Below are 23738 nucleotides of genomic sequence, written 5' to 3'. Positions count from 1 at the left end.
AACATGTAACATGTTCCAAAAATTAACTTTTCCTCTACAGGTTCAGGCACGGGAGGGTTAACTATAAGGGAGTAGCTCAGTGTTATGGACAGTTTGTAAGGCATGGATAGTTATGGAATCTGCAGGATTTACTCTAGGCTGCAGCATCAACAACATCTGCAATAAAAACTAGTAGCACCTAGCCATTGGTGCTATGACATCATGAAAGCATAATGCATGCTTTCATTTTTTACTGCTATGCTTTCACCTTTAAGAATTAAAAAAAAATGGATTCATTCAGGCAGGGTTCACACTATTGTGGTACATACTGTACATTAGAACACTGTTGTGCTCCTAATTCCGTATGACACTCCATTGCAGTAAAGCAACGCACTTGCACTGCCGCTCGGCGCAATACACAGCAAGGTATGGTGCAGTTTTAGCCAAGCTAGGTATGTTGGCAGCCCATTCAAACTGAAGAAAAGTATGTTAACACACAAGACAAATGCTAGCCTGTATAGTACTGGTTAATGGAATGTATTTATTTCAGGTATTTATATAGCGCCGTCAATTTACGCAGCGCTTTACATACATATATTGTACATTCACATCAGTCCCTAACCCTCAAGGGGCATACAATCTAAGGTCCCTAACTTACATTCATACATACACATACTTGAGCCAATTTAGACAGAGGCCAATTAACCTACCAGCATGTCTTTGGGTGTATGCTATTGTGTTGATTTTTGTATTCTTTTGTTTGTAAATTCACAAAGATTTCTTAAGATTTATTGTTTCTTAGTGGGAAATACAGACTTGTAATGATAAAATATTTCCTACAAAAAAATAGTGATGCAAAACTGATATTCATTATTTACAGAAAATTTTAATGAGAAAATTATTGTGAGCTACAATAACAAACCCAGATCCAATAATTATGCAGCGTAGTGAATTGATGCCTATTCATATTGAAGAGTAGCAAAGGGTTATGGAGAGAAGTAAGCCATAATCCCATAACAATAAATGTGCAAAATGCATCAAGGTGTTCATGTGATGCTGGATTTAGATTGTTTTTCTAACCAAATAACCATCCACCACTGAAGACTCACTACTTTTATACAGATTGAGAGTTTGACCTACAGATTGAAAGAGCCAGTCCAGCAAGGAGGTTAGAACTTGAATGTTTTTTTTGGCTCCAGTGTCAGCCTCCCTGGGCAAAAACAATTCTGTATAACAAAAAGCCAGGAAGCTGGAAAATCTTTTATGTTGTGTTGGGCTAGAATATGCCTGTTGTGCGAGGATCTTGTGTTATTCAAAGTCAATGACAAATAAAAGTAGGCTGAAACTCTTTGAAACATACCTTGGCAAGTGGACTTCAAACCTCTCCATGTTAATGTTGATCCCTGCACTATACATGCATACAAAGCAATTAACACAAATTGGTAAGACGTCTTCCATTTATCTAAACTTTAAAGCTGAGTTCCAGTCACACTGTTAAAAAATAAAAGTTTCAGCTACAAAAACAGTAGCTGCTGAGTTTTAAAAAACAGCCACTTACCTGTCCCTTGATCCCGCAGTTTCCTCCCTCCAGCCCGTTTCACCAGCTGTCCTGTGTTCAAGTGCTGGCATCTATCTTTCCTGATCTGCATACTTGTTCTTGGTCAGTAACTTGAAAAGTATTGAACCTAAGGCTCACCAATACAGCCAGTGGACTTTCATTTTCAAAATGAAATCACCAATGTCAGCCCCCATATTCATTTCAAGATAGATTTACTTTATTTGAAAAGTCAACCTGAATCAGCCTGAGAACACAGAACTTGGCCATGACCACCAGCAGTATCAGATGCATGGCCAAGCTGTAGATGGAAATCCAATGGCACAATCCAGTCCACCAGCTGATGAAGTGAACAGTTGGAGTGGTTCTAGCACAATATTTGTGGCTCTCTTAAAGAGGAACTACACCAAACTGAAGGAAAATTAAAAGTCAGCAGGTACAAGTACTGTAGCTGCTGACTCTTAAGAAACATATACCTGCTCATGAAGTCCAATGCTGTTTTCTATGTTGCCAATTCTGTTCTTCCACACTGCCATCTTGGATTTGGTAACTGGCTGTAGCTTCCTGATGAGCCACAGCCTGTTCCCTGCTTCAGCCAATCAGCTGATCAGTGTATTCTGACAGTGACGGGAGCTGCTGTCAGAATACTACATCCCGGCGGGGGGAATCCTCCATCCACCATTTGTGTGGATGGATGAATCTTTTAATTTTTTTTAAGGCCAGCTTTAACTTTGTTGTAAAGTACAACTCCCAATGTACTTCCACTCCCCCACTGATATCAGCGTTGAAGGTATGACAAGCACCAGTGCTGGTGTCGTGTGTCCCCCTTCTATGCTTGGCCATTCACCAAACAAGTGTCCACAGCATCATCCCCCAATGTGTTATGTGAATTGCCTCAAATAGACAGGAGAGAGAGTTTTAAGACATTCCAAGCTCTATACCCGACATATAATGCTTGGCGGAGTTATCATTGAGTACATTCTCTGGTTTCCCTGGTATAACCTTATTACTTGACACACTTAGGCAAACCAGATTTGCTTGTTTGTGGAGATATTTCTGTATGAATGTGTCTATGCTTTGTTTTCCTTCTATAGATAACACCAGGTGCAACAGTTATTTTTTCACAAAAAAACAATACCAACTTAGGAAAAAACAACAACTTTTCACTACATTGATTTTTTAAATATTATGATAAAAATGTATAGATTTGTATACATAGTCTGTCTTCCCAACAGCTAGAATGTCATTGTCTGCTAGTCAAAGTGACAGTTTCAGTGTAATAAAAGAAACAATTAATCAATATTCAATTAATTATAACCACAGCTGATCTGCCACAGTACAGTAATGTACCTGTATGTTGCACCTTTCTTTCAGGTTAGGGCGCGCCTCCGCCAACCAACTCTGCTGTGATTGAACACAGCAGGACTTAGTCAGCAAGTCCCGGCCAATGATTCAGTGCTGGGAACTGCTCATCAGCTGTATTCAATCACAGCCCAGAGCCCTGTGTTGACAAAAAACACAGGTCTCTGTAAATAGTGAATGATCTCTGTGTTTCTTCTGCCTGCAAAGCAGGCAGAAGTAAACAAAGCAATCTTTAGTAAAAAGTAGAAAACATTACACACATTAACACTTGTTAGGCACACATTTAACCCCATGATTACCCCAAAAGGTTACCCTTTCCCAGCCAGTGTCATTAGTACAGTGACAGTGTATAGTATTAGTACAGATCACTGTATTCGTGTCACTGGTAATGTGAGTTAGTCAGTTCTCACTAAGTGTCAGTTGGTGTCAGATTGCCTGCCACACTATCACAGTCCCACTATAAGTTACTGATCACTGCCATTAATAGTATAAAAAAAAAGGAATAAATGAAAATTTAATTATATATACAGTACACTATACTGGGAAAAGTATTGGGATGCCTGCCTTTACACGCACATGAACTTTAATGCCATCCCAGTCTTAGTCCGTAGGGTTCAATATTGAGTTGGCCCACCCTTTGCAGCTATAACAGCTTCAGGTCTTCTGGGAAGGCTGTCCACAAGGTTTAGGAGTGTGTCTATGGGAATGTTTGACCATTCTTCCAGAAGCGCATTTGTGAGGTCAGGCACTGATGTCGAACGAGAAGGCCTGGCTCGCAGTCTCCGCTCTAATTCATCCCAAAGGTGTTCTAACAGGTTGAGGTCAGGACTCTGTGCAGGTCAGTTAAGCTCCTTCACCCCAAACGCTCTCATCCAAGTCTTTATGGACCTTGCTTTGTGCACTGGTGTGCAGTCATGTTGGAACAGGAAGGGGCCATCCCCAAACTGTTCCCACAAAGCTGGGAGCATGAAATTGTCCAAAATGCCTTGGTATGCTGATGCCTTAAGAGTTCCCTTTACTGGAACTAAGGGGCCAAGCCCAACCCCTGAAAAACAACCCCACACTATAATCCCACCTCCACCAAACGTTACACTTGGCACAATGCAGTTAGGTAAGTACCGTTTTCCTGGCAACCGCCAAACCGAGACATGTCCATTGGATTGCCAGACAGAGAAATGGTATTTGTCGCTCCAGAGAACATGTCTCCACTGCTCCAGAGTCCAGTGTTGGCATGCTTTACACCACTGCATCCGACGCTTTGCATTGAACTCGGTAATGTAAGGCTTGGATGCAGCTACTCGGCCATGGAAACCCATTCCATGAAGCTCTCTATGCACTGTTGTTGTGCTAATCTGAAGACCTTTAGCTATTGACTCTGCTGACAGTTGGCTACTTCTGCGCACTGTGCGCTTCAGCATACACTGACCCCGCTCTGTCATTTTTCGTGGCCTACCACTTTGTGGCTGAGTTGCTGTTGATCCCAGTTGCTTCTACTTTGTTATTATACCACTAACAGTTGACCGTGGAATATTTAGTAACAAGGAAATTTCATGGATGGACTTATTGCACAGGTGGCAACCTATCATGGTACCACGCTTGAATTCACTGAGCTCCTGAGAGCGACCCATTCTTTCACAAATGTTTGTAGAAGCAGTCTGCATGCCTAGGTGCTTGATTGTATACAGCTGTGTCCATGGAGGCGATTGGAACACCTGAATCCAATGATTTGGGGGGTGTCCTAATATTTTGCCAATATAGTGTACCATTTGTTTGTAGATGAATAGCAAAAAATGGCCTAGTCATGAAGGCTGTAAAACCTGCCAGCAATCAAGTGGATAAAGAACATTAAAGCCCAATTCCAGCCACAAAATAAAAAATTTACTTGTTGACAAAGAAAAGGTTAGAACATCTGCCAAATTCTAAATATTGTTTGTATCCCTGCTGAGATTTCACCTAGCTATCTGTTTTGTCCGACACCAGTCACCTGGACAGAAAGTGAGAATTTATCGCTGACATGGGGACATTGACAGTTTATGTCCTCTTGGGGAGATTTTCCCCTACTTCCTGTTCTGTCTGACACTTGTCAAATAAAAAGTGAGGAGGAATATCCCAACTGGGGACAGAAATAGAGTTAACCACACTCTATTCAAAACTAAAAATATGTTTTGAATGTATTTAGGTTTTAAAGTTGAACTACAGGATAAGCAAATATTGTCTAAATACAAGAGTTGTGTATTTGTTACTTGAATCTTGGTGTGCTCTGTGTATTTCTTTCAGATCTGTGCAGTAATCCAGTGTGAAACTTTCCTCTGTTTGCAAGCTTCCTGTAATAAAAACCAGTCACTGCTGCTCTCTCACTTCTATTGTATCTTGTATCGGCCTCTGCTTTCTGCAGGCAGCCTGTAGTGGATGGGCCTGCTAAGTCCGTCTCACAGTGCTGCCCTCTGCAAAAGCTGTGCAGCCCAACGATGAGCAGATCATGAGATAAACATAGCTTTTACAGGACTGCCGCCTGCCACTGTACTGGACAGCCCAGCACCGCTGCAAGCAGTTGGGTCATCTGAGAACAGAGGAAAAGGAGGAACATTTGTTCCTCCCCTTCTTCTGTGACAAATGAAGCCAAAAGTGAAAATGATTTTATTACTCCCTTTTTCAGTTCTTTGTTTATTGTCCATTACTGACCAGTAGCTGGGATAGCAATAACGTTGAATAAAACAATAAATAAAAAAGCAGTGTACAAAATAAATTTAAATAAAATAAATAAAGTTAAAAAAAAAATTAAAGTGCTCCGTCCCCCTGTGCTCATGTGCAAATACAAACGTGCATGTAGGTCCTGCCTGCATATGTAAACGGTGATTGCACTAGTGAGGTATCACTGCAAACTTCAGAGTGAGAGCAAGAATTCTAGCACCAGAGTTCACATTTAAAGTGTTAATAAACCCAGGACCCTGCATTCACTATATCTGGTCTCCCACAGTACACACAACATGGAAATGCAATTATTTTAGTAAATATAAACGGCTAAATGCCTTTTCTCATCAGCAGTATATAACAGTCTTGTGACTTCTATCAGTGTCCAGCTGAGCACAGGTTAAAGCTTGTAGGAGGAGTTTTCATTCTCCCCTGTTTGTTCTATGAGTCTGCATAACCCCTGACTCTCTGTCTGGACAGGGCTGATTGGCCCTGTGCTGATCACATGCACTCTCCCAAGAAAAAAAAAAATCACTAGCAATACACACTAAACTGAGCATGTGCAGCTTGCCCTCAAGGCTCTGTTCTGTCAGCAGATGGATTGGGGACTGTGGAAGAAGGGGAGGATCAGAGAAGACAGGATCAAACATCCTTTTTACCCAATGTAGAGGATTAACCCCTTAGGTTCCACAGTGAGTATAACAAGAATACTTTGCTACATATACAGACTGATTTTACTGTAGTGGGTTTAGTAACACTTTAACTCTAAACTGGTAACCTGAAAAAAAAAAGGTTTTGAAAGTGTCACCTAGGGAAATGTTTAGGTACCATAGTTTATCTATACTTTGTTTAGTATGTAATTACTTGGCGCAACATTATCTTTTATATTTTACAAAAAAAATTGGTATTATATTGTGTTTGTGTGCACTAAAATGCATACAAGTTTATTTTTAACCACTTGCTGACCGCAGATAGCTGAATGACAGCTACACTGCGGCCGGCCAGTTCTGGGAGGGCGTCATATGACATCCTCCCAGAACGCGCTCCCCTGTGCTCCCCCGGGGGCACGCACCCGGCGATCTCCATGATCGGTGTGTCCGTAGGACACAGCTGATCACGTGATGTGGTAAAAGGCCAGTCACAGCGGCCTTTTACCACGTGATCAGCCGTGTCGAAGGACACGCTGATCACCGGGAAATGCAATTGCCAGTTCTCGGCTGCACTTTCCTCACGCTGTCAGAGCGCAAGGAAAGTACTGCCGAGAACCGGCAGTTGTCAGAGCAGGGATCGGCACCGATGATTAGGGCACTGATGATCAATGCCCTGATGATCGCTGCCCAACAATGCCACCCACCAGTTCTGCCCACCTGTGCCCAGCAGTGCACCCACCTGTGCCTAGCAGTGCGCCCACCTGTGCCCTGCAGTGCACCCACCTGTGCCACCCAGCAGTGCCACACACCTGTGCTCAGAAGTGCCACCTACCTGTGCCCAGCAGTGCCACCCACATGTGCCCACCAGTGCCACCCACCTGTGCCCACGTGTGCCCATCAGTGCAGCCCAGCAGTGCTGCCAGTCAGTGCCACCAGTCAGTGCCCAGTGGTTGTGCCAGTCAGTGCCCACCAGTTGCGCCAGTCAATGCCTAGCAGTGCCGCCAGTCAGTGCCCAGCAGTGATGCCAGTCAGTGCCACCTATCAGTGCTGTCTATCAGTGCCACCTATCAGTGCCGCCTATCTGTGACACCTCATTAGTGCTGCCTATCAGTGCTGCCTATCCGTGCCACCTCATTAGTGCTTCCTATCAGTGCCGCCTATCAGTGCTGCCTATCAGTGCCCATCAGTGCTGCCTATCAGTGCCCATCATTGCCGCCTATTAGTGCCCATCAGTGCTGCCACATCAACGCACATCAGTGCTGCCTCATCAACGCACATCAGTGAAGGAGAAAAATTACCTGTTTGAAAAATGTTATAATAGAAACAAAAAAACTTTTTTTGCAATTTTTTTGTTTATAGCGCAAAAAGTAAAGTGCCCAGTGGCGATTAAATACCACCAAAAGAAAGCTCTATTTGTGAGAAAAAAATGACAAAAATTTCATATGGGTACAATGTTGCATGACCGCGCAATTGTCAATCAAAATGGGACAGCGCTGAAAGCTGAAAATTGGCCTGGTAAAGAAGGGGGTATAAGTGCCCGGTAGGCAAGTGGTTAACTGAAAATTTGCATTGGATAAACAGCTGTGCAAATATTGTGTGACATAAATAATTGCAACAACTACTGTTTCATTCTCCATGGCCTCTGCTTTCAGAAAATACTGTACATGATGTTTGAATTCATTTTATAACACTTAACTATAATTTTATTAAAAAAGATTTTTACACATATGTGAAAAATTTTAAAATTGCTCTGCGCAACAAGTGGTTACATTTGCACAAATAAGCATTCCAAGTCTGCACATATACCATTTACTAAGGTACTAAGGTTAGGTTATAAATATCGATCCTTTCTGCATATTATTTTTTGTTCTGTCCATTCAGGGTGCAGATTGTGCACAGTGTCATTCCAAAATTGATTAGAATTGCTATAGAATCTCTTTTTATACATAAACACTACACAAGGCAGGGTGACTAATAAGCATGTAGTCATGGTTCAGTGACAAGCCTAGCGATGTCCTCATTAGCACAGAGTATTATATAACATGAAGACCTGGAACAATAATAGATCCCCTGATTATCGAGGTCATATTAAAAAAAGTATGTTTATATTATAGGATTTCATTGTATAAATATTTGCTTCTGAACAACCAGATCCCCCATGTTTATCCATTTTAGTAATAATGTTTTAAACATGGGTAACACAGTGGCCTATGAGTAGCACTTGCCAATATGATACTATAAAAAAAATGGAAAAAAATAAATACCCCCACAGTAGTAGTCAGTTACGTAGTTTGCCTGTGTGCCTCGTTCTGATGGTTGTGAAGTCAGATATGTGAACAGGACTAAAATTAAGACAAGATAGCAAAGAGCATTCACTGATCCAACTCATATCAATGTGCTGCCATTGTCCCCAAAGACCCGCCAATATTCCTGAATTATATGATCTACTTAGTGTCACTTATATCACTGTGCTACCACTGTCCCCAAAGACTCTCCAATATTCTCGAATGATATGCTCTACTTAGGGCCACTCATATCAATGTGCTACCACTGTCCACAAAGACCCGCCAATATTCCTGAATTATATGATCTACTTAGGGCCACACATATCAATGTGCTACCACTGTCCCCAAAGACCCGCCAATATTCTCGAATGATATGCTCTACTTAGGGCCACTCATATCAATGTGCTACCACTGTCCCCAAAGACCCTCCAATATTCCCAAATTATATGCTCTACTTAGGGCCACTCATATCAATGTGCTACCACTGTCCCCAAAGACCCGCCAATATTCCCAAATTATATGCCCTACTTAGGGCCACTCATATCAATGTGCTACCACTGTCCCCAAACACCCGCCAATATTCCCAAATTATATGCTCTACTTAGGGCCACTCATATCAATTTGCTACCACTGTCCCCAAAGACCCGCCAATATTCCCAAATTATATGCTCTACTTAGGGCCACTCATATCAATGTGCTACCACTGTCCCCAAAGACCCGCCAATATTCCCAAATGATATGCTGTACTTAGGGTCACTCATATCAATGTGCTACCACTGTCCACAAAGACCCGCCAATATTCTCAAATGATATGCTGTACTTAGGGCTGGACAGTAGGCTTGTGCCTATAGACACTGCTATGGAAGAAGTAGTTCCCGGATTGGCTCACATTTTGACAGTCGGGTCCCAGTCGGTGTTTCAGTAGTGCATACAGCAGGTTCTGTATAAATGAAACCTGCAAACAGCGTTTGCAAGCTGTGTTATTCAAGAGCTACTGTCAGAACACCAGTATAGGTAAAAAAGAATGCCTGTAGACTGTTTTCAAGCCTTCTTCATAAAGCAGCCTGTTACACAGCAGGGTCATTGTCTCTGTTGCAGGAGTCCTGACAAAGGCTCTCCATTGAACAATTAATTCTAAGGCTAGATTCACACCTCTGCGTGTTGCCATCAACGCGTTTATTTGCGGTGCGTTTTGAGTTTTTGAACGCGTTTTTGATGGGTTTTGTGTTTGTTTTTTTTTGGCAATCAGAAAGTATTGATTTTGATGCCACTTTAGTTAAATTTTGATGTGAATTTGGATGGGTGCGACTTATGATGCGACTTGGATTCAACTATCATGCCTCTTTGAATGGGTGTGACTTTGATGCAACTTTGGATTGGTGCTACTTTGGTGCAAATTTGATGCTACTTGAGTGCCAGAGAGTGTACAGTCACATCAAAGTCACACTACATGAACTTAGCTATCATACTTTCCTTTTAGAAAAAAAGATGTATCAAAGTTGCACCCATCCAAAGTTGTATCAAAGTTGCACCCATCCAGATAGGCATCAAAGTCAATACTTTCTTACTTGCAAAAAAACCAAAATTCATCAAAAACTATTACATGCATTTTTCTGCCCCGTGTCTATTGAAGTCTATTGAACTACAAAAACACTGTGTTGCGTTTAAAAAAGACCCTGACTCTTTCCAAAAGTTAAGAGGCTGAAAAATGCATAGATGCAAACATGTCCAATAGGAAACCATGTTAAATGGACTGTAGTGCGTTTCTACATAAAGGCATTAAACAAACGCATGGGTGTGAACCAGGCCTAAATGAGTTATTTTATGTGTAATTGAAAGGTTTTCCCCGAGTGGCACATAATGCCAGTCAAGCAAACTGGTAAGTGGAAAAAAAAAGTTTTATTTTGTAAAAGAATTTTACCCCTTGTTAACCCTCAGTTTAAGTGTTGCTTTTTTTATAAAATATTTTTTGGTATCTTATATCTCTTACAATGCAAAGTTGCCAGCAGTATCATCCCATGTTATTTGTCCAGGAGTTTCAGGTGTCTGCTTCCCCTGGCATTCAGTGTTGTTTCATCTGCTAATCCACAGGTGACATAGGGGCCGCGATGTGGGTAGAACCACGGCACAAATAAACAGAATAATACAGAAAACGATTTCCATTTTTTATCTAAAGATCTATTTGTCATGGTAGGTTCATGTGTGCTAAGTAATGTGTAAGTCTAAGTTCACACTAGCTTTGTTAGCAGGCGTTAGACAGGCGTTTGGGAAACGTTTCTAACGCTCCTCAAACGCCTCTGAAAATTCTACACAAGGCAGCTCACAGTGCTGTTCACACTGAAGCGTTAGCGTCACGTCACTGTAAAATTGATGCCTCATGTCCAGTCAGAAGGAGTTGAAGCCTCCCATTCAAATCTATGTTGACGCTCCTCAAATGCCTGGCAGGCATTTGCGGGGTGTTTGTGAGGCATTTGCAAGGCGTTTGCAGAGCGTTAATACCATTAAACTTCATATAGGCATTTGTGGTGCGATTTTAACGCTTGGCAAACACCTATCAAATGCCTTATTTAAACATTTAAAAAAAATATGGATAGAGTAAGGGAGGGTTATAACCACAGTAAGGTATATTTTTGCCCTCTTTGTCCCATTGGGGAGATTTACATTCACTTCCTGTCCCATAGCCAAACAGGAAGTGAGAGGAAATCTCTGCAAATTAAGGGAATTAATTGGGGACCCCCAGGCCACCAGAACTAGCGTCCCAATTAAAAGATTTCCTCTCTATTACTTTTCTGGGGACAACCCAAAATTTGGGATTTTCTTTTACTTTCACTTTCAGTGATAATGATAAATGGGAAAAATAGAGAGGGTGAATCTCCTTAAACGCTTTCCCGTCGCCCTATAGCAGATATACTGCTAGAGGGTGGCAGGGGTGCGCAAAATCACACATATATATATATATTATTATACAGTATTTATATAGCGCCAACGGTTTGCTCATTGTACATTACAATGGGAGACAGTACACGAGACAGTACAGTAACAATACAATACAATATCCGAGGGGTTTGAGGGCCCTGCTCCTTGGAACTTACAATCTAGGAGGGAGGGGAGAGTGGTACAGGAGGAAATAGCTGTGGGGATGGAGTGGTGGGAAGAGCAGAGGAGATCAGCAAATTAGGTGAGGGCGGGGTAGGCTTCTCTGAAGAGATGGGTTTTCAGGGTGCGCCTGAAGGTCAGGAGGGAAGGTGACAGTCTGATGGATTGGGGTAGTGAGTTCCAGAGGATGGGGGAAGCCCTGGAGAAGTCCTGGAGATGGGCATGGGAGGAGGAGACCAGGGAACTGGAGAGAAGGAGGTCTTGTGAGGAGCGGAGAGTGCATTTTGGGTGGTAGATGGATATCAGGTCGGTGATGTAGTTTGGGGCAGTATTATGAACAGCTTTGTACGTTAATGTTAATATTTTGAATTTTATGGCAATCGGAAGCCAGTGGAGGGATTGGCAGAGGGGGGAGGCGGATACAGAGTGGTTGGTAAGGTGGATGAGTCTGGCCGCAGAATTCAGGATAGACTGAAGCGGGGATAGCCTGTGTTGGGGTAGGCCGGCGAGGAGGGAGTTATAGTAGTCAAGTCGTGATATAATAAGGGAGTGAATGAGTTGCTTTGTAGTTTCTGGAGTTAGGAACATGCGTATTTTGGAGATGTTGCGGAGGTGGAGTCTGCATGAATTTGTCAGCGATTGGACCTGGGGCTGGAAAGACAGATTGGAGTCTAGAATGACACCTAGTACTCTGGCTTGCGTGGTGGGGCTGATGGTGGCGTTGTTGGTCGTGATGGGATTATATGGGATTTTGCATTCGCGGCCTCGGCTGTCAATCACCGGGTCCCAGCCGGTGCATACTCGCTGGCACCCCGTGATCGTGGAGCATTAGCGGTGGAGGGAGAGAACTGTAAGTAAACAATACAATTCTCTCCCCTGTCAGCTCCTGCACACTGCTATGCATGGGTTTGCATAGGAGAGCCATGTAAAACAGTGTGCTTACAGTGAAGCACACACACAGTTTACAATAAAACAGCACACAGTTAACCCTTTGGTCACCCCACATGTTAACCCCTTCCTGCCCAGTGCCATTAGTACAATGTCTGTGCTTTGTATTAGCACTGATCACTGTATTGATGTCACTGGGGATGTCAGTGACACAAAGTCAGTTCTCCCCAGTGTCAGAATGCCCGCCGCAGTCCCGCTATAAGTCGCTGATTGCTGCCATTACTAGTAAAAATAATAATAAAAAAAAAATCCCAGTATATATACTGCCATTTGTAAACGGTATAACTTTCACGTAAACCAATTCATTTACACGGATTGGGATTTTTTTTAGCAAAGACATGTAGCAGAATACATTTTGGCCTAAATTTATGAAGAACTTTGATTTCTAAAATTTTTTTACTGGACATGTTTAATAGCAAAAAGTCCAAAATACTGTTTTTTTCTCAAACTTGTCGGTCTTTTTTTTTATAGCGCAAAAAATAAAAATCGCACAGGCGATCTAATTGCACCAAAAGAAAGCTCTATTCATTGGAAAAAAAGGACGTAAATTTAATTTGGGTGCAGCGTTGAATGACCGTGCAATTGTCAAAAAAAGTTTTGCCTTTAGGTATAATTAGGTATAGGTACCTATATATAGGTATATTTAAGTATGTATTCTTGACTCAAAAAATAACTTCTATTGTTCTCATCCTCCTCCAAATTACTTTTTTATTGCTGCTTTGATCCGACTTCTTGTATAGGGTGGCTAAGTTTGTTCATAGTTCCACTATAGAACTGGGCATGTGACTGCAAATAATGTGCACAAGTAGCATGAAGCAAATGGAAGTGAGTGGGAAAAGGTGAGGTGTGGGAGCTCACAGAGCATGTTACAAGGAGGCAGGAAAAGTAAGAAACCGTTTCAAAATGGATTACAGGGTCACTAAGCAGAGGATGTATATGGATTATTCATGGAGAAAAAGGATATGGTTTATCCTTATCGTAACGATAAACGATTTGGAAAGAGGTACTGTGTATGAATATTGTGATATGCCAGGATATTATTGATGCAGAATTGTAAAGGTAAAGATCCGCTTCAAGAAATAAATTGCCTTAGGCCCCTTTCACACAGACAAGCTGATTAGATCCACCTGTCAGTTTGTCAGGCGGACCTTCTCAGAAGGTCCATTCATTCTGGAAATGACTCCCACCTGCCTCCAAGTCTGATCTGGTTCACTAAAAAACCAGAAGTGGATCCATCCTCTTCCATTTAGGTGGATTGGAGGGTAGTTGGGTGTAAACGAACAGGCGAAGTCTGTTTGCAGGCAGGCGTGGTTTGTGTTCTCCACTGTAGGTGGCACTTGACCTGAGTGTTACCACAAGTGGAGAGGAAGTGAGTGGAAATGGGGTTTCTCTATGGTTTCCTAGGTCTTGGAAGCAGTGTTCTGGTTGGCTAAGTTGCATCCAAGTGATCCCTGGTGGCCATCTTGGGTCAACAGAGCCTATATAGGTCCCTGCCCCCAGGTTTTGGTGTGCTTTTTGCAAAGTAGTTAGTGCAGGGAGAGAGACCATGTCTATGATTAGCAGAAGGGAAACGTTCCAGACAAGAAGGGGCAGGATACAGCTCTGCCATCCTTTGAGTAAGCCTTCCCGTTGGGACCTGACCGGCTAGGCAGTACTCAGTGCTCTGAAACAGACGCTGTTGGCACACTGCCTCTCGTTGCCTATCTGCATTTCAACTGAACTGTGTTTTCTAGGGGTGCTCTCCTGCCTAGAGTGTTTATAAGCTGTGAACTGATCCACTGCTGTTAGGAACAGAATCTACCCCATCTCAAAGGTATCTTAGAATGAACACTAAGCTGTGCATGTGCTGCTTAATGTAGCCTCTTGGCACACCTTGGTGCTGGGATGAATTAAAGTGTTACTAAACCCACAACAGTAAAATCAGTCTGTATATGCAGTAAAGCATGCTTGTTATACTCACTGTGGATCCTAAGGGGTTAATCCTCTGCATTGTGTAAAAAGGCTGTTTGATCCTGTCTTCTCTGATCCTCCCCTTGTTCCACAGTCCCCAATCCATCTGATGATAGTACAGAGATCTAGGAGGCGCTCGACACATGCTCAGTTTGGTGTGTATTGCTAGATAATTTTTGTTCTTGGGGAGGGTGCATGTACAGGACCAATCTGCACTGTACGGACAGGGAGTCAGGGGTCCTGCAGCCCCATAGGACAGTCAGAGGAGAATGAAAACACCTCCTACAAGATTTAATCAGTGCTCAGCCAGACACTGATAGAAGTCACACTACTGCTATATAATGCTGATAAGAAAAGGTATTTATCAGTTTATATTTACTAAAATAATTGCATTTCCATGTTCTGTGTACTGGGTTTATTAACACTTTAAATCCCGTATGCATGTGTGTGAGTTACGTCATAATGGCCCGGCCAGTCCAGATGGGGAAAGATGCCAAACCCAGAAAAAGACTGGGTGAAGATTTGGTGCTGACAAGGGAGCAGGACGCCACTGGAGTAGAGGTTAGTACGCGCGACATTAGTTCCGCTTTAAGGCACCAAGCTTTCTGTGCTTATCTGGCCCTGACCTTATGCCATATTATGTGATGTACTGTAGATGAGATATGGCTTCCTACTTCATTCAATGTTATGCAGTTCTTCAAAACAGAAACTCTTCTGTAATCACGGAGTTGTACTTGGTTACATTTTATCCTCAAAGTCAGGTGGACTTTTCATTTAATTGCAGCGTTGGCTGTGGATGATATATGAAAATTGCAGGGAAGAGCCTCTTAGGGTAACCATAGACATACAGTATAATCCCTCTATTATTTGCCTGGATTTGGTGAAGCTAGAACTTAATTTGGATTTTCCAAACTTGGCCTCTTTGGGAACAGTCAGTTGAGGAGATTAGAAAATAACAGGGACTTGTCACTGCTGGAGTCCACATCAGACTCCACCTATAACTAAATATTACTTTTGGGTGAAGTTATCCTTCAGGGCCTAGTCATACCAGCCAGCATGCAATATGCTCTGTATAAAGCACACCCACTGGTGTGCAGTGCATTGTTCTTTTTCTTAAACTTTATTTAAATGTCACAAAATGACATTTCCCTCAACTCTATGCACAGCAATGCCTTGTGATGTGTTGTAACACATTGCAATATGCTGCGCTGCATAAAATTGCAACCTTTCCTACGACTTATTGGTGTGAACTGAACTGAAACAATGGTACTTAAGGCAAGCAGCCTTGTTTATGCTCATTCACACCAGCCCCATTGGGCTGTATTGGGCAGCGCTGGTCAACGATGCCCAATGCAGTGCAACAGATAAGTATACGTATAGTATCTAAAATTTCCTTTGGCTTACAAGAGCTAAACAGAGCTGAAAATGTAGGCACTGTATAGAAGATATTCTGCTGAATACTAAACATGGTAACTTTTTCCTCAGTAATCCCTCAGAAAATAGTGCCAAATACCAACACTAAGCCTCTGATATAACCTACGATGGGGAAGATCATAAAACAGACTGCAAAGAAAAGGAAAGCCAATGTCAGCTATATTAGTACCCTTACTGGTACAGGTTCAGACTGACCATTTGAGCACTCGGGTCAGTAGGGGGCCCCATGAGATGCCCCTGGTACCTTTCATTGGCTTTTTCATAGGCTATTTTGGGTGTGGGCGAGGACACAGGGGCCCCATCATCCCCTATTGCCATGGGGGCCCCATGAGTTGTCATTCCGCCCCTGTACAGGTTATTTTACATACATCAACCAGAAGACCACAGATTATTTAATCTTCAATAAAACTCAGCAATAGTGCATCTGGTAACAACCTAGTCATTACACATACTAGAAAAGGATGACATGTATGTTTACATAGCTGACTTGTTACTTTGTGTAACACCGCTTGAACACCGCTCATAAATGGCACTAAACATATACGCACAAAGTTATTATACACTAAACTGAAGCATCTTTAAAAATTCCCATCCACAAACAATGACAATAATTTATGAATCATAATGTATTTACAGTCTATTATACAGTTAATTACAAGTCAGCCATGTTTCATAAAGAACCTATGTAACTTAGAGTGTATCTAAACCCAAGAACTTGAATGATATACAGTATATTGCAGCTACTAGTTCATTGTTGTGGTGGCTGCATTGGTTTTCTTTTTTCAGCCATTTTTCTTAATTGCCACCTAGTGATCCTTCCAGTAACATTTCCTGTCCCTAGGTGACAACACACATTTGCTGTACTGTATGCATGGAGAAGCAGCATTGTCACCTTGACAAAGGAGAACTGGGCAGGGCTGATAACAATGTGTGAGATAATATTGTATAGACCAGTGTTTCTCAACCTTTTTTTAGTCAAGGCATCCTTTAAAATTATGGATAATCTCAAGGCACCCTTTAAAATTCTGAACAAACTCAAGGCACCCCATTCTAAAATGTAAAAAACTATTGTACACCCAACGTTAGAGGTGATTTATTCTTCCAAAGCAAATACACCTTTGCACACTGGTACCGACTAGTAGTCCAGTGTGTTTCTCTGTTTCTCTCCCTCACTCCGCTAATGTGACCCCAGTGCTGATGGAGAGGGGCAAACAAAGATGATGTGCATGCACCCCACGTCCTCCTTATCAACTTATGATGTCAATGGTTGTTAGGATGCAGGCAGCTAGAAGGCAATAAAAGTGCACAATGAAAACCTGTGGCTTTGTGTACTAAAAGGCAGAATTGATCCACCTGCTGGCTTGAATACAATTTTTGGGCATTTTGCCAAGGCACCCATGAAGAAGCCTGAAGGCACACCAGGGTGCCTGGGAACTCTGGTTGAGAAAGGCTGGTATAGACAACTCACATATCCTGCCTGGTAGAATTTCTGCTTAAAAAATTGTTCAGGAACATTTTTATTACTAAAAACCTATACTAACATTTCCACATGAAAAAAAGTTGTTGTTTCTGGCCTTTACTGGCATTGCATAGAAGTGGCCCAATGCATCCTCAAAAAACAACATTCTGAGTCAATGGTTCCACCATTGTGTGTTATGTACCCCTAAGGTCACTTGTGCTTATCAAAAATACTCAGGTTTACACAAAACAAAATGGTTCACTTACGTTGGCTATTTTAAAAGCATTTAGTTATGGAACTGCTTGTAAAGTACCGATAACCACATAAGTGTATTACAAAAAGATGTACACACCTTTGGATTTCCATGAAATATACTTACACATACCTGGAGTTAACTGTTAAATGGTCGTTATAAAAGGTAGATAGTGTTCTACATTCAAGAAATACTGTTCTAGATAATAACAAGAGTTTGTGACAGGAAGAATAGCTTTTGTAAACAGTACATGGGCATTTGTCTATTATATCACTCTTAACCATCATTCCACGGAGCCCCACAGTTCTCCAGAGGTTTCTAGGGTTTACTTCAACTTTGATTGACCTTCCATCTGATGGCGCCTCCATGGTTCCAGGGCCATTGATACTTGGCAGACCCAGCAGCACAAAATCAGGGTACTTTTTAGCTGTCTATAAGGGTGGAATGCCACCACCGTGAGGGGCATTCTTTCTATTGACGATGTAGGTAAGGGTGGCATTCTTCCCACTGATTATCAAAGTAAGGGGGACATTCTTCCCATTGACTATCAAAGTAAGGGGGACATCCTTCTTACTGGCCATCAATGTAAGTGGGGCATTCTTTCTATTGACCATCAATGTAAGGGGGCATTATTCCTACTGACAATCATTGTAAGGGAGCATTCTTCCTACTGTCCATCAATTTAAGGGGGCATTATTCCTACTGGCAGTCAATGTAAGGGGGCATTCTTCCTACTGGCCATCAATGTAAGAAGGTAATTCTTCCTAATGACTATCAATGTAAGGGGACATTCTTCTTATTGACCATCAATGTAAGGTGTGAACTCTTCCTATTAACCATCAATGTAAGGGGGGCATTCTTCCTACTGGCCATCAATCAGTGTAAGGGGGGCATTCTTCCTTTTGACCATCTACATAAGGGGGGGGCATTCTACCTGCTGACCATCAATGTAAAGGACATTCTTTCTACTGACCATCAATGTAAAGGACCATTCTTCACACTAACCACCAGTGAAATGTTTTTTGCAAGGGTTCCCTGAAACCTGAAATTTATTTTAAGGACTGGTCTAGTATTAGAAAGGATACCTGCTTTCTTCATATTTTGTGTATGTAAACAATCTGCAAATACAAAACATCACGTCTATAACAAATATATGATTTGAAAAAGCCTTACACACACATTTACAAGGGCTATGCACTGCGAGTTGGATGAATGAACTTCATTCTGAGGTGTTTTGAGGGTGGGGGGGGGGGGGAAATCACATGACTTATTTTAGTCTTGGCGTCTGTCAATCTTTCAGCTGCTGCAAATCAGGGTTGACAATGGGCACTTTATTGGCAATGATGATTGATTATTCTCTTCTAGAAAATTACTTTGTTTTGCTATGTTATTCAATAGATGCTGCTCATGGGAGGAGATTCTGAGCACCTGTAACATCGACCCCTCCATCACCTAACTATGTGCTGCTTGATTTTAAAATGATCATAGAGCAATCCTAGAAAAGTTTTCAAATTAAATTTTATACACAATCCTCCCCCACACCTCTAATGAGGTTTCATCCCAAGCATACACCTCCCTTTATCTATTTCTAGGTGCATAGAATCAAACTATTTTTGGACCTTGATGTAAACTAAACCCGTTCATTACAAACTTTCCACCCTTAACTAAAAATAAATGCTTGCACCTGAATGCGATATTGCTTGAGGTGATTTTGTCCTGCACATGTTATGTGCAGTGTTTAGCAATAATCACATGCTGATATTCACAGGTATTATAAAACTTAATTTAAATTGAGCCAGACAAAAAAAGAAGTCGTATAACTAAATAACACAATAAACCAACCACATAGAGAAAAGTTATAAACTTTTTGTTTTATTTAAACAGTGTACTTAAGCAAGAGAGAACTTTTTGTACTGCTTAGAGTTTTGTACGGCACAAAACAAATCCCATACAAAAAATGAGCTGGTCAATAGATTAAAGCAGTTAGTAAGCATTATTTCCAGGACTGCTTTTCTGCATTCCTTCAGAAAGCCTTGACATTCGCTTATTAGGGAGAAGCATTCTTTACATAGTTAGGAGAAATGAATATGGCTTACCTTGAAGAAGCTTCGGAGAAAGTACATTACACTGAACATTTCTGAAACTTTATAAAATTGTCCCACACTCAGAATCCAGATTACAGGATACAATTATTCCCGTCCCCCCGCTGGGTCTTAGGTTGCATGCATTCTTGTTGCTATTTTAGACAGTCTTAGTACCAGTGAAGACTGTGAGCTATGCCAGGAGCTTATGCTAAGGAGCTGAATAACAATTAGGATTTATCTGTGCAGTGCTGAACTGTATAACAGTACAAACAGGTTTGTTCACAGTTTACGGGCTGGGGGAATGTCTGTACTAGGCATGCTCAGAGAGATAAGCCATTGTCTTCAATGAATAAAGTGAGAGTGCCTGGCTAGTTCATTGGCAACTATTGAGGCTAGACTAAAATTTACATCTTCTTTCTCACTCCCATCATAGCCTGGGCTACTTGGAAACAAAAACTAAGGAAAGATGACATCATTTACATTCTGGCTGGGAAGCTCCCACACAGGCCCCTTAGAATTTATAATGAATACATTTGTTATTGAGTTAATAAATTGATCCTTAATTTATTGCCTTTTTTGTCTATGTGGCTGACAATGATTAATTTAAAGGTCATTATGTATTATTTTACTGTTAGAAAACCTTTTTACATTTTTTTTACATTAAAGTGAACCTAAATTTAAAAATATTACATCTCCATGGTGGTTTACCCCACAAATATTTATGTCCTAGAGCGGGATCCCTTGACCTTTAGCTGCACTTTAAAATCTTGGAGCTTATTATATAAGGAAAAAAACAATGTGCAAAGTGCACAAAACCTGACTCTGGAATGTAGGTTGCACCATGTATAAAGAGTATCAGCCTTTAAGTATGGTGCAGTGGCAATAGCTGGCTCTCTTGAGAGGTTGCACTATGGATGGGTAACATCTCCTGGGGTAAAGGGGTTTTGATGTGAGGGCCACTGAAGCACAAGTTAACATTTTGAGGGATTAGATGCAAACAAAAGCAGTGATTTTAATACATAAAATGCCACATTAAAAATGCAAGATTCTTGTAAATAACAAGCCTGGGGGATGCTCTGACCCTGCCTGAGAAGTGGCGCATCTGTAGGATGTATACAACCTACTACAGCAAAACCGACATTGGTCATATGCCAGATCTGTCAATAGAGGGGCAGGCAGTCGTCATTGCTTGCTGATGTGATTGACAATGGATCTACATCGTGCATAGGACATTTTTTTTTTTTTTTTTTTATTAAAGGACTTGTCAAAAAAGATTTGGTTTAGAGGAGACTCCATGTTTTTATTTTATTTGTGCGGGGTCCTTATCAAAATTCATACCAGACCTGCAGGGCACGTTATGAAATATGGGGGTGAAAACCCGTGCTGTTTTGTTTTTTTCTTTTTATGCTATCCAAGGCCACTTTGTTTACATGGCAGAGGATTCCCAGCTAGCAAATGCATGAGGCATGGTGAGGTCATGGCTGCTAAGGACGCTTCCTTAACAACCATTGACAGCTGTAAAAGGAAGCTATCATGTATAGCAGCAAGAGAAAAACCCACAACAATATACCAAGTTCATCTCTTGCTAAACAGGCTAAAAGTCTGGCGTTCAGACAAAAGCAGGAAGAATCAAAATTTGATCCAAACACCAGCAAGCTCATCCCTGTTGGAAGTATATTAAAAAAGTGTAAGTGTAGCACTACCACCGCAGAAGCCACTGAGTTTTTTTCCCCCTAAGCTCTGCACAGCCAGGCAACACACATTTTTTTCACTTTTGAATCCAAAGTCAGTAAACAGTCCATGAGCTTGGTTTTTGTTGTTTTATTAGGAGTTAACAACTTGGATGAGGTCTAGGGGTATATGGGACGCCCAATGGAACTGAAACAACTTTGAAAACAAACTTCTTATGTACAAAAATTGGAAAAATTCGATCAGCTCACAGTCTTTTCTAGGAGCAGTTAGTCCCCTTAAATGAACCTTCTGCAGACCCCAAATGAAAATCTCCTCATTCACCTGGCTGTTGTGAAGAGTATCCCAGGGTAAAGGATTCCTAGACACATGGAAATGCTGTCCCAGGGAGAACTAGTTGGGTATTGCATTTGACTGCTCTCTCCTTTGTAGGCCCAAGGGGGTGTAGAGGAACTCACACTGTCCTGTTCCTGTAGCTGTAAAGGTAAAGCTTCTTAAAGGCCTTACGCTGGGCTGGCATTTTTTCACTGCCGACAGGCTGTCCTTCCTTGTAGACTATGGAAGAGTGGCCTTCTTTCCCGCTCCAAGCCTGTAGGTAGACCCTCCTCCTCTGGGGTCCCCTCCCAGGCTCCACACTAGCAGCACTTCCTCACTCCATCTTCCACCTGACTCCCCTGCTGACCAGGTGCTCCCATATTTATGGTCTGATCTCCCACACTGCCAGGCCTATTGCGTGGGATTAATCAGATTGCCATAAATAGCCTCTCCTCACCTCTGTCCACTGGCTTCTAGAAACTTCTCCAAATCAATAGAGCAGGGGGAGGTACTAGAAAACTGAACTGTAGAGCCCTCCAGCTCTAACCTAAACTAACCTTGCTGACTCACACCCAGGTTGAGTCACACCCAGGCTGCAGCAAACTTCTAAGTGTACAGAAAAAAATATCTACACTACAGGGTGTTATATCAGAATAAAGAATGTGACACTGTTAGTGCTCCTGATATGCAAATTGGATCTGTCTGTAAAAGTGACAGTGCGAAAGTGAGAGCATCTCCCAGACAGTCCCCTCTGTATTAGGAACACTGACAGTAAGTCCTTTAAATAAGGGCAAGTGAAACTGTCTACTGTAATCCAGTAATAGATTATACTATGGGCCCAATCTTCCTGGGATGGAATGGCCACCTGTAGTATGGAGCGATCTGCCTGTAAAGTTGCTGTGCTGATTTCATCTGCACTTTCATGCAGGGGAGTGGGCCACTGAGCATCTCTTAAGGTAAGTAACCATTTATTCTAATTCTAGTGCATTCCTTCTCCAACTGAGACCAATAATGGGGTATTCTTTCTTGCAGAGAAATCAACTATGTGCCATTCATCCTCCCACTGATGGGTATTTTTATGTCTCCCACCCCCCACCAGTGCTGCATATTTTTCTCCCTGTGGCCAATGACACTGGGGCATTGTTCATTTCACTGACCTGTAACACTGGGGCACTTTTTTCCAGTAAGAAATCTGTGGACCTTTTTGTCACAGAGGAGGCAATTGCTTTCAGCAACATTGACCTTATATGCAGTTACCTTCCCTAGAGGAGTAGAATTGTACGTCAGGATTGATGATAGGGATGTGAAGGTAAGCATCCTGCAAGTCTACCGACTCCTGACTGCATGGCCTGGATAATCATCAGCAGCATTTTTATTTTGAAAATTTCTAGGCAGATAAATTTTCAATTTTTAAGTTGATAACTGGCCTCCAGACTCCAGTCTTTTTCTGATTGAGAAACAGAGAAAAGTCAAATGTTGTACATCTTCCTGAGGTAACCACTGCTATAATTGCATGTGGAAGCTTCAGAGTTTGTAAATAATGGGAGAGGACACTTACTTTCTACAGAGAGTTTGACAGGCTGGTGGGCATGAAGAAGTACAGAGGAAGATGATGGTTAAAAGTCCAGCAGTGGTCATACTTGACTGTGGAAACCACCCATTGATCCTGGCATTGGTCTGTGCAGTAGTGCCAAAAAATAGTTTCTAGAGAAGAGGCATCCACCTCTGAGATTGGATACAACTTGTGGAATTGACTGCTCATGGAGGACGTCTTGTTTACTTTCTGCCGTTCGTCCCAAAATAATATTTCTTCCATCAAAGTAAAAAAAGGGAGAATATTTTATCAAGAATTGATAAAATGTCATTGATTTATTTGACTCCTCCTCTACCTCCTTCCACCTCTTAATCACTCTGACATAAGGCTGTACAATAGCAAAATTGAATCCTGACATCTTAACAAAGTAGACTGCTTCTCCACCTGTGCTAGA

The 23738-nt window shown here is 41.8% G+C and overlaps 1 protein-coding gene across 2 annotated transcripts in view; it reads right to left on the bottom strand.

Moving 5' to 3' along the window:
* ARHGEF4 (Rho guanine nucleotide exchange factor 4) overlaps window positions 1–19958 on the bottom strand; it is a 215183-nt gene extending 195225 nt beyond the window's left edge. The window contains exon 1 of one of the 2 annotated variants that reach the window (XM_089672347.1): window positions 19759–19958. In XM_089672347.1, the coding sequence (XP_089528473.1) occupies window positions 19759–19797 (39 nt within the window). In that variant the 5' untranslated portion in view covers window positions 19798–19958. The remainder of the gene's footprint in view (window positions 1–19758) is intronic. The other variant, XM_089672348.1, reaches the window with a different exon arrangement.
* Window positions 19959–23738: the final 3780 nt, after the last annotated feature.

This window comes from Staurois parvus, unplaced genomic scaffold (assembly GCF_062004578.1).
Source record: "Staurois parvus isolate SC_StPar_1 unplaced genomic scaffold, SC_StPar_1.0 ptg000126l, whole genome shotgun sequence".
Lineage (NCBI taxonomy): Eukaryota > Metazoa > Chordata > Amphibia > Anura > Ranidae > Staurois > Staurois parvus.
This window is presented reverse-complemented; position numbering and strand designations above follow the sequence as displayed.